The sequence below is a fragment of the Quercus robur genome, chromosome 3, assembly GCF_932294415.1.
Source record: "Quercus robur chromosome 3, dhQueRobu3.1, whole genome shotgun sequence".
Taxonomy (NCBI): domain Eukaryota; kingdom Viridiplantae; phylum Streptophyta; class Magnoliopsida; order Fagales; family Fagaceae; genus Quercus; species Quercus robur.
In genome coordinates this window covers 66,920,517-66,932,125 of record NC_065536.1, presented here as the reverse complement: position 1 = coordinate 66,932,125, position 11,609 = coordinate 66,920,517, and the positions used below count along the sequence as shown (strand labels likewise).

The 11,609-nt window shown below is 34.1% G+C and overlaps 2 protein-coding genes across 2 annotated transcripts; both read left to right on the top strand.

The window, feature by feature from the left end:
* Window positions 1-3: 3 nt before the first annotated feature.
* Window positions 4-2,033, top strand: LOC126719978 (MDIS1-interacting receptor like kinase 2-like). The gene is made up of 3 exons (XM_050422470.1): window positions 4-94; window positions 573-1,227; window positions 1,787-2,033. Exons 1-3 carry the CDS (start codon window positions 4-6, stop codon window positions 2,031-2,033), a joined length of 993 nt encoding a protein of 330 aa, XP_050278427.1.
* Window positions 2,034-2,041: 8 nt separating this feature from the next.
* LOC126719977 (MDIS1-interacting receptor like kinase 2-like) lies at window positions 2,042-4,212 on the top strand. The gene is made up of 4 exons (XM_050422469.1): window positions 2,042-2,977; window positions 3,176-3,268; window positions 3,360-3,735; window positions 3,815-4,212. The coding sequence occupies exons 1-4, from the start codon at window positions 2,042-2,044 to the stop codon at window positions 4,105-4,107; spliced, it is 1,698 nt and encodes a 565-aa protein (XP_050278426.1). The 3' UTR covers window positions 4,108-4,212.
* The last annotated feature ends 7,397 nt before the right edge of the window (window positions 4,213-11,609 follow it).

Sequence of the window (11,609 nt, the reverse complement as noted above, 5' to 3'; positions counted from 1 at the left end):
GCGATGTGGGACTCTTGCACAATGAGCATGCCCACACTCGCTAAGAGGAAAAAACCGTGCGGGTGTCAAGCCAAAATCCAATATCGGCTACAAGGTAAGCCCTTGGCCTGAGGTGAGGTGAAAATCCCCAAAGCGGACAAATTAATTGTGTTCCCACAATATATATATATATATATATATATTTTTTTTTTTTTATGAGCTCAAAACGATAGAAAACTTTATTGAAACGAAATAGAATACAAGTAAAAGACGGGGCATTAAGCATAGATTTCTTTTTTCCTTTTCTTTTTTTCATTGGAAATGGGGGAACAGTAAACCATTAAAACAAGTGCCCAGGAAAAGGACCAAAACAAAGTGTAGCCCAGAGGCATTATATCTCTGTCCACTACGAACCTATTAAACCTATTTTGCCATCATCAGTTGAAAGACTCCAATATATTGTTAAGTTGCTCAAATTATAAACCAAAATTTAATTTTATTAACATAAAAAAATTCAGGGTGTTCCTAATTTTTTTTTAAAGTAAATAAATATAAAATTTTAAATTATTATATATAATTTTTTTTTTTTTCAGGTCAGGGTGGTCCTGGGACCACCCTGGCCATAAGGTGGCGTCGCCACTGGTCCAGCATTACATGCAACCAAGCAGGAAGTGTTATTTCATTAGACCTGACTAACTCAGGCTTGAAAGGTACGCTCCATGAATTTTCATTCTTGTCTCTCCCCAACCTCGCATATGTTTATCTCAGCATGAATGAACTCTTTGGCACAATTCCTATTGAAATTAGTGGCTTTTCCAAACTCATATATCTTGACCTGTCCTTTAATAAGTTATCAAGGGAAATCCCACCACAGATTAGGCTGCTAACCAATCTTGAGGCCTTGCACCTTGGTGAAAATCAGTTAAATGGTTCAGTTCCCTTGGAAATAGGTCATTTAAAGTCACTCGTTTACCTTTCTTTGCATGCCAATGATCTCCATGGCTGCATTCCTAATTCACTAGGTAATTTAATCAACTTGGCTTATTTGTACCTCCGTAATAATCAACTTTCTTGCTCCATTCCTTCAGAAATTGGAAACCTCTCCAATTTAATTGATGTTGACATGAAAAACAACAGTCTAACAGGTCCCATTCCTTCTAGTATTGGAAACCTAGAGCAGCTGACATGGTTGAATATATATCAAAATCAAATCTCTGGCTCCATCCCTCTAGAAATAGGGAATTTGAAGTCTCACACTAGAAAGCACGGACGCGGCTGGGAGGGTGCCGCACCCGAGTTCGACGCGGCCTGACGTGGGACGCGGCGTTCGACGCGGTTGACTGCGCGTCGGTGCGTTTGAGTTTTTTTTTTTTTTTTTTTTTTTTTTTCTCGGATTCGCGCCGACACTGCTCGATTCGTACCGAATCGGCTTCGATTTGCGTCAAATCGGGCTGATTCAGCCAGAATCGGGCCGTATCGGCCGGCGACCGATACGGCCGAAATTGGTCGGAAACGGCCAAAACAAGCCGAAATTGGCCTTGAAACTCGCCGATGCAACCGAAATTCTGACCTTAGATGTGTTTCTTGCCTTCTTCTTTCTTTGTTTTGTGAATCAAGGTATATTAATGTGTTTTTTAAGAATATTTTAATAGTAAAAATATATAGAAAATATAAATACAATTATTTTTAGTAATTTTTTAATCGCTGAGTCCCGCCGCACCCGCACCCTACTTTTTCAAAAATTGCCGAGTTCCGCACCCGCACCCGCACCCGCACCCTAATCTTGAAACGCACCCGTGCTTCATAGGTCTCTCAACTCTTTACGTCTTCAAACAAATAATCTTTCTTGCTCGATTCCCTCATCGTTAGGTGCTCTCAGCAACCTAACCTTCTTACATCTATTCAACAATCAACTTTCTAGCACCATCCCTAAAGAATTAGGAAACTTGAAGTCTATAACCAATCTTCAACTAGGCAGAAATCATTTAAATGGCACTGTTCCAGTTTCCTTGGGTAATTTGAGTCACTTGGAACTTTTATTCCTCAAGAGATAGGAAACTTGATGAAGTTGGTTGTGCTGCAGCTCGATTCAAACCACTTCACTGGCTTATTGCCACAAAACTTATGTCAGAGTGGATCTCTTAGAAACTTTACTGCATACGACAATCATCTCATAGGTCCAATACCGAAAACCTTGAGAAACTGCGTGAGCTTAAATAGAGTCCGCCTTGAAAGAAATCAACTCCTTGGAAATATATCTGAAGATTTTGGTGCCTATAGTAAACTGAAGTTCATGGACCTAAGTTACAATAGATTTTACGGTGAAATCTCACACAATTGGAGCAAGTGCCCACAACTAACCGCCCTACGTATTACTGGGAACAATATTACTGGTGGCATACCTCTTGTAATTGGAGATTCAATTCAACTCCAATTACTTGATCTTTCTTTTAATAAGTTAGTTGGGGAGCTTTCAAAAGAATTTGGAAAGTTGACTTCCTTGTTGGAATTGATGTTGAATGGAAATCAACTTTCAGGGGATATATCTCTGGAGCTTGGGTTGTTAACAAATCTTGAGTATTTGGATCTATCCACCAACAAATTCACCAACTCAATCCCCAAAAATGTGGGGACCCTTTTGAAACTAAATTACTTGAATATGAGCAACAACAAATTTAGCCAAGGCATTCCAGTTGAGTTGTGTAATTTACCACATTTGTCACAGCTAGATTTAAGTTATAACTTGCTCGAAAGAGAGATACCTTCACAAATCCACAAATTGCAAAGTTTGGAGGTATTGAATGTCTCCCATAATAAACTCTCTGGTTTCATTCTGATTGCATTTGAAAAAATGCGTGGGCTGTCAGATGTTGACATATCCTTCAATGAGTTGGAGGGTCCTCTTCCCAATAGCAAAGCATTTCAAAATGCACCCATAGAAGCATTAAGACATAATAAGGGATTGTGTGGAAATGTTACAGGATTGAAACACTGTGTGGTAGGAAAACATATTTCAAAAAAGGAACACAAAATCATTTTCCCTCTTCTAGGCGCACTTTCACTCGTATTGGTATTCCTCATAATTTTCATTGTTTTACAAAGAAAAAGGAGAGATCCACAGAAAAACCGAGCAAACGGCATGGACAGGGAAAAAGTGTTTACAATATCCTATTTTGATGGAAGAATGATGTTCCAGGAAATCATAGACACAACTGAGGGATTTGATGCTAAATTTTGCATTGGGAAGGGAGGAAATGGAATTGTCTATAAAGCCAAGCTAAAATCAAGAGTCATAGTTGCAGTGAAGAAACTTAGATCCTTGTGTGATGGTGAGATTGCGCAGCAGAAAGAGTTCTTAAATGAGGTAAGGGCATTAACAGAAATTCGGCATTAACAGAAATTCGGCATCGAAATATTGTAAAATTGCATGGCTTTTGTTCACATTCACAATTCTCAATTTGATTTATGAGTACCTTGAAAGGGGTAGCTTGGCCACAATTTTGAGCGATGATGGAGGAGCTAAAGAATTGGATTGGAGCAAGAGAGTGAATATCATCAAAGGTGTGGTGCACGCTTTGTCTTACTTGCACCATGATTGCTCACCACCAATTGTTCACAGGGACATATCAAGCAAAAATGTTTTGCTGGATTCAGAGTATGAGGCTCATGTTTCAGACTTTGGCATAGCTAAGCTTCTTAATCAAGACTCATCCAATTGGACTTCATTTGCTGGCACATATGGATATATTGCACCAAGTAATAGACTTAATTTTTTTAATCAACGTAGAAGATACAGCATATGAACACGTTGACATGATATCCTGTTTGTTTGTAGAGTTTGCTTATACGATGAAGATAACTGAGAAGTGCGATGTGTTTAGCTTTGGAGTTTTGGCTATTGAAGTGATCCAAGGAAGGCATCCTGGTGAAACCATCTCCACTTTATCTGCTTCATCTGTGGGAGAGAATTTATTGCTGAATGATTTGTTAGATATACGTCTTCTGCCTCCCACTCTTGAGGTTGAGAATCAATTGATACTCATTGTAAAGTTGGCAATTGCATTCTTGAATGCTAATCCAGAATCTAGACCAACCATGCACATGGTCTCTCAAGTGTTATCAAGATGAACTGCACTTTCCTAGAGCCATCCACAGTCTAACTAGGACAAGAAAGGATATGAATTATATATGACACTATATTCTGTCAAATTTATGTTGTTGAAGGAAATTGTTTGTTTCAGATTCTGTGATGCCTAGAGTACTACTAGAACTTTAATTGCAAGTACTATAAATTGCTGTTGGTAACACAGGTTTCAGGGCACTGAGATTATACGTGTTTGATTGGTTATTTGGTATGCATTATAAAGATTCCAAATGTAAAATAGATATTAGAAACGTATTATTGTGATCTTGGGTTTTAGCCATTTATATTCCAACTGAGGCGTATTAAAGGTAATGAGAAAATTCTTAGTTATGGTTTGCACTTTGTATGACCCTGTTGTCAAAATCAGATACTTGGATGCAAAATCAGTATCCCTTCTAAGCTAATTGTCAATAAATGATGGTAACAATTCTTGTCTACCAGATGCCATTAGAGAAACAAAAAATGTTTTTAAAAGAGCCATTGTCCAAGAAACTTGCTGAGTAATTTTATTGGTTAGCCGAAATAAAATAAATCAAGGTGCTATTATTATATAGACTTTTAGAAACAGAGCAAGAGAGATTAAGCAAAAACAGAGAACTGAATTTAACAATCTTCCTAACTACCAATTAGGGACTGACACGCATGTGAATCAAGGACTTAAAGGATCACGTGATCTGCACATGTATAAAATATTACACTTACTTATTCCTTGTAGTAGAAAACATGATTGAGCCTAACAATTCATCTTCTTCATGTTTTCTTTAAATCCATGGTTTAGTTGCTGGTTAGCTAGATTTCTAACAAATGTATAGTGGTTAAAGAACTTTATTAGATCAAAATTGAAATGACCCTCAACATACACAATTTGAAAATAAAACAAAGAAAATGCTGAGGCTGTGCACATCAATCTTCCTAATCCTGACAGTCATTGTAGTTGGTAGACTCGTGTACTCCAAAGTCCAAACTACCCCCCAAAAAAAAAATGATAGCAAAGCAAAATGTTATGGCTAGCTATTAAATAAAATAGTTAAAAGGCAATTGGACACTTACAAAGACTAATAAATAAAAACCCGGTTACAAAGGCCAATAAGTTAGTAACAACAAAAATAATGTTGTTAACACTATAAATATGCAACAACAAAAAATTTGAGTTTAGTTAAATTGTTAATAGAGTAATGGACATAATAAAAATTAAAGTATTAAGAAAAATTCTTTTTAATAGAGTAATGTTATAAATACAACAAAAATATTGAAACAACAAAAATTAAATTTGAGCTGAATTTTAATTTCAATAAAAGGAAATGGTAAAACTTCATATATATATATATATATATGTTTGTGCATGCGCTCTTTTTGAAATGCTAATATATATATATTTTTTTATAATCCGTAATACCAATATGTTTAAGTTCTCTATTTATAAGATTTTGTATAATTTAAGTCAGTTAATAACTAACTTTAGAAAAATTTCTCAGTGCCACCACTATGTGTACATAAAATTCTGGACATGTTTTGGAATAAACACTTGCCTTGAATTATTTTTTTGGTTAAAAATTATTTTCCATAAAAAAATAAAAAAATAAAAATAATTTTTTAATTTTAAAAAATATTTTTAATATTATCTATCTATAGATTTAGCCCAAAAAAAAAAAATTCCTATAGATGTGATAATTTATTTATTTTAAATGATAAAATTTTCCATACCAATAAACTTTTTTTTAATTATTTGAACCTCAGATTTTAAATATTGAGAGTTGTTTGTTATCGTTGTTTAAACAATAGTTTTCATTGTTTAAACAACATTATACATATTTTCATATACTTTTTCATCTACATATATTTTCAAAAAATACAAACAATATTAACTAGAATCTTAATTACAGAACTACCCTCATATATATTTTCGTTCTCAATTGAATTCACCGACTTATTAGTTGCTCTCTTTCTCTCTCCAGATTTCTGAGTTATTCGCTGGAATATTCACGTTATCTCTTCCCGGTCACTCTAGCACTCATCGGTAAGCTTTGAATCTCGGATTTGGCTCCTCTCTTTAGTTACTCAAAAGTTTTCTTTTGCTTTCCTTTGTTTTCTCCGTTACCAAACAGTTTACATCTTCTAATTTTGTTCGATTTTATCTTTTCTATTTTTGATTGCCTGAACTTTTTTTGGTAATTTAAATATATGAAAGTAATTAGTAGATGTCAACTTTCTTTCACATTTCCAAATTTTATAGATATGTAAATGCATTGCAAGGTATGAGTTTGCTTGTTTGAGATTTAATTGCAAGTTTATTAGAGTAATCTTTCTTCTTGTTGGTGTTATTGTATTAGTTTCTCATGAGGTATATTTTTGTGAATAAGTTGCTTTGATTGGGCTTTTAATAAGATGTGATGCATTGACTAATTCAGCCACATGGTTGAATTTAATTGAGACCTAAGGTACAGAACTTTTGTTGCTGCCTGTTTGAAATTTTGAGCATTCCATGGTTGAATGTATGGATCAAATTTTAGATAATACTATATACTAAAAATGGGTAGAGGGGTGAGGTTCTTGGTTCAAAACTATAACCGGGTACGTGTGTAATTTACCAATAAAGAAAGAGTTTCGAAAACTCTTCTTTTATTCCCAAGATTATATTTTGAAACATTGAAAGGAATATTAAAAAAAATTTAATTATGTTGGTTGCTTAACTGAGCAGCAATGCCATAATATGAGCTCCTTCCCTTGTAATAAGTTGTAAAGTTGATCTGCCTAATCCATATTTTCCATATGCATGGAAATTTCCCCAATGGTGTGATTATTAAAATAGATTAACAGTTCATCTAATCGAGTTTGAAGTGTACTCATATGTTCTAACTATCAATGTCTGCAATTAGTGATTTTTACGATTAGGCAGTATTAAGTCTGTGCCCCATTGCTATATTTCTATCTGTTAATAATTTCATTGGCCAAATCATGTGAGAACATTTTCTTTGTTGATGGTTAATATGCGATTATTCTCACTTCTTGAGCTGTTTTGAGAGGATCTTCAGGGGCTTTTACTTTTGGGTGTAATTTACTTCATGGAACCATTTGCACATTCATCTTTTTTTGTTTCTTCTCTAAAGGCTTTGCATATTTTCAAGCATTTGTTGCTTACGAAGTCTGAGCAGAATTTTTTACTAAGTTGTGTTTTGGTTGGAAGCTGATGGAAGGGTTCAGAACTGAAGCTCACAAAATTTAGAATTAAATGCCGAAATTTGTTTGCTATCGGGAAAAATAAATACTGCCTTATTTCAGTGTCTGCTAATACTAAATTACATCATCATAGTTTAAATTTTAGCTAAATTTCTATTTATGTGAATATTTTTATAAAATCTCCTTCTTGTGCCATCCAATCAAGCTATTTTCCTTCTGAAGTCATTACCTTTGACCAGTGGGTACCTTTCATGGTGGAAAGAAAGAGATGCAAGAATCCAGATATCAGAAGCCAAATAAATTTCACCCTTAGCACAGATATTAAACTTTGCTTGAAACATTTATTGACTGGATGCTGGAACCCGCCTGTGCTCTTGGATCGTGATAGGAAATTTGTTTTGATTACTTGAAATGCATTTCATGGTGACTTTTGGAGGTAATGAAATAATTTTATCTTTTGTGGTGTGAAGCTGTCTATTATTGAGTTGACATTAGTGCTTTTGTGATTGTTTGTTCAAGTGCTCTCGTGACCACTAATGTGCTTCTTGTAGATTTTATTGATTCCCTGAGATTTTTGTTTTTTGATAATAATTGATTCCCAGAGATTCTAATTTTAGCAATAGGTACCGTATAATTTCAAATCCTTATAAAAAGACTCGTATGATCTAATCATGCAAAAGTTATTTCAATTTTAAGTTGCTGGCCTCATACAGAATTAAGTTGCTAAATAGTTGGTTATATTCCCTTTCAGCACTAAAGTTTAAATGGTTGTCGAACAGTTGTTTCTTAATAGTTTCTGCAGGCTGGAGCTTAAAGGAAATAAATTTCCTTGAGGAATTTCTGGAATTCAAGGGGAAACAAGAAGACACCATGCTTTGAGAAATATCAGAAAATCAAAAGTTAGTTGCCTGATCATCCAAAAGACAAGCATGTTTGGATCTCCCATTTTTTTCCAAGTTTTGCTTACTTTTTGCACAGTTATGTTGGAGTACTGAAAATCTGGTATTTTTAAGGAAGGAACCAGAGTCTCATAGCTCATAGTTAAGGTTAGATATCTGGTTGGCCAATTTCTGCACGTGCCTTAGCCCTAAAATCATTTTTTCTTTTTTAATAATTCAATAACCAAAATAAAAAAAGATTTTTGTTATTGAATTATAAAAAAAAAGAAGAATAGATAATTCAATTTCTGTATGTGCCTTAGCCCTAAAATCATATTAACAGTTACTATCTGTTCCTGTGTGATTAAAAAGTAAAAAATAAGCTGTGGGATGCAGTATCAAGAAATAAAGATTGCTACTCAGGCCATCTCATTCAATGGGTCTTCCACTTATTAAAAAAATGCTAAATGATATGTAGATAAAAACACTGAGTGTTGTACACTATGCTACATTTATGGAGTAGTTTGCATTTTCCAACAAGGCTAATGAAGGCCAATGAGCTTTAGCTCAGATGGCATGTCCTCCCCTTATAAAAGAAGGGTGGAGGGTGAGTTTACGTGTTCAATTAGTTCAATACCCACCAGGTGCTTGCATAATTTACCAATAATTTTTTTTAACAAGATTAACAGGTTTTTGCAGTCATTACTGTTGTAAAGGTTATCAAAAGACTAAGCAAATGACTGTATATTCCCCGAATTTTGCCAATCACTAGTTGTCTGAAGGAATACACAGTGATGAGTTAATGCCCTTTAATAAGTGAGGCCTTATTCTTCTCTTATATATATGCATGCATGCACACACATACATCTCTTAGATGCTGTTTCATCTATCTCCCACCTATGGTTTCTCTAAGATTCATACGACTTACTTAACGCTCCAAGTTCTGTATTCTCCCCAGGATTATCGGAGTGAAGGGACTTCAGCTTCAGAGTGGAGATCGAGTACTAAGGTTCTCTTTCAGCCAGAAAATCCAAGTAAAGTCCGAAAATTCAAGCCATCTTCAGCTGTTTCTTTGACATTGAAACCTTAGCATTTCTTTGGATGGAAAAGGTGAATTTCTTTTGTCACCTTTGAATTCCTTTCTTGTTGTAACATATCGATTATTGGTTATGCTACGCGGGTGTATTGTATAAATTGTAGTGAAGATTAAATTTAAAGTGCAATAGAACATGCAGGAAAGAAATTTAAAGAATTGGCTTATAATACAATACAGATTGCACCGAGAAAACAAACTTGAATTAATAGAGAATTGTAATGATTTTGGATTGTACTTGGATTTTTTTTTTTAATAAAAATTGTTCATTTTTTATTTTACATATTTAATATTCAAGATTTAATATATTTTGCCTATTTTAATAGGATTCAAAATAAGAAAATTCGCTTAAAGATTAAGGTGATCCCCATTGATAAAAAGATAAGAGTTGCTTGAGATGGGTTAATTATGTGCAAAATAGAATAGTTAACTCACTAGTGAGGAAAAGTGAGTTGATTTTAAGAATAAAAAAAGAGGCCAGATAAAGACTTAAAATAGTATATTAGTAAAATTAATATAAAAATCAATTAATGAGGTGACAAAGTATAACTTCATGGAGAATACAATGGCTAAAAAGAATACATATGACCGATTTTTGATCATTTTGTTGAGGTTTTTATGTAAATAAAAAAGTTACCAACAGAGAAATTCATGTTTCAAATATGGATTGCTTTAGAATAATTAAAAATGTATAAGCGGTTTTCAAGTAAATATATGGGATATGTAGGATGGAGATGGCCAGATGGCGTTGAACCTTGGAACAACAACAAATCCAACCTTGTTTCCTTACATATCCCCATTTTTGTTTGTTCAGCAACAACATATTTGATCAATTGTGAGTGTGTGTTTGGCAAAAATTATTTTTGCCAGCTTATTTTTACTATTCATAGAATAAGAGAGCGAATATCATTGAAGGTGTGGCTCACGCTTTGTCTTACATGCACCATGATTGATCACCACCAATTGTTCATAGGGACTTATCAAGCAAAAATATTTTGTCGGACTCTCAATATGAGGCTCATGTATCAGACTTTGACATAGCTAAGCTTCTTAATCAAGACTCATCCAATTGGATATCACTTACAAGCACATATGGTTATGTTGCACTAGGTAATACACTTCATTTTTTAATTAAAGTAGAACATAGAGCATATTAACACATTGGCATAATATATATTTTGTTTTTTTGTAGAGCTTGCTTATACAATGAAGATAGCTGAGAAATGTGATGTTTATAGTTTTGGAGTTTTGGCTATAGAAGTGATCAAAAGAAGACATCCTAGTGAAATGATCCCCATTCTATCTGCTTCAATTGTGGGGGAGAATTTGTTTTTAAAAGATTTGTTAGACATGCACCTTCCACCTCCCACACTTCAGGTTCAAAGTCAACTGATAGTCATCATAAAGCTGGTAATTGCATGCTTGCATTCTAATCCAGAATGTAGACCAACTATGCACATGGTTTCGCAACTTTTATCAACCCCAAATGCACTTCCCTAGGGCCACACTGTCTCACTAGGATAGGCAAGGATATACTGAATTGTTTGGAATGCTATATAATCTGTCAAATTTATTCTGCTAAACGCAATTGCTAGTTTAAGATTATGTAATGCCTAGGGTATACTACTAGTATTAGATGTTTAATTGCCAGTATTAATAATGTGCTTCAGGAAACACAGATTTCAGGGCACTGTGATTATATATATGTTTGATTAGCTATTTTGGAATGCATTAAGATTTTAATTTTCAAATGAAGTGAAATAGAGATTAGGTACGTATATTATGCTTTTTGTTTTTATTCATTCACTCTTATATATTCCAACTGAGTCGTATTTAAAAATTAAAAAAAGAAAAAGAAAAAAAAAAGTAATGGGAAAATTTCTAGTTATAGTTTGCGCTTTGTATAGCCCTGTGTTCAAAATCAGATATTTGGATGCAAGACTCAGTATCCCCTCAAGGCCAACTGTCAATAGATGTCTGCAAGATGCCATTAGAGAAACCAAAAAACTGTTGTTAAAAGAGCAATGGTGCAAGAAACTTGCCGAGTAATTTTATTGATTGGTCGAAATAAAATACATCAAGGTGCTCAGATTATATACACTTAGAAACCGAGCAAGAAAGATTAAGCAAAAACAGAAAAAACTAAACTAACAGCCTTCCTAACCGTTATACAGTATAACGGAAATAACTAACCCGGCTAACTTCCAATAAGGAACTGACACGCATGTGTATCAAGGACTTGAAAATCACGGATCTACACATGTATAAAATATTACACTAATACGACTTGTAGTAAAAAACAAACATTATTGAGCCTAAGCTACATGTCGCACAACTG

Bases quoted from the DNA above. Each gene is read 5' to 3' on its own strand.
- LOC126719978 (XM_050422470.1), top strand. From the start codon at position 4: ATGTGGGACTCTTGCACAATGAGCATGCCCACACTCGCTAAGAGGAAA. The intron at 95-572 runs GTAAGCCCTTGG...TTTTTTTTTCAG, and splicing joins AATCCAATATCGGCTACAAG to GTCAGGGTGGTCCTGGGACC. The intron at 1,228-1,786 runs GTCTCACACTAG...CGTGCTTCATAG, and splicing joins CTAGAAATAGGGAATTTGAA to GTCTCTCAACTCTTTACGTC.
- LOC126719977 (XM_050422469.1), top strand. From the start codon at position 2,042: ATGAAGTTGGTTGTGCTGCAGCTCGATTCAAACCACTTCACTGGCTTA. The intron at 3,269-3,359 runs GTCATAGTTGCA...GGGCATTAACAG, and splicing joins AAGCCAAGCTAAAATCAAGA to AAATTCGGCATTAACAGAAA. The intron at 3,736-3,814 runs GTAATAGACTTA...GTTTGTTTGTAG, and splicing joins ATATGGATATATTGCACCAA to AGTTTGCTTATACGATGAAG.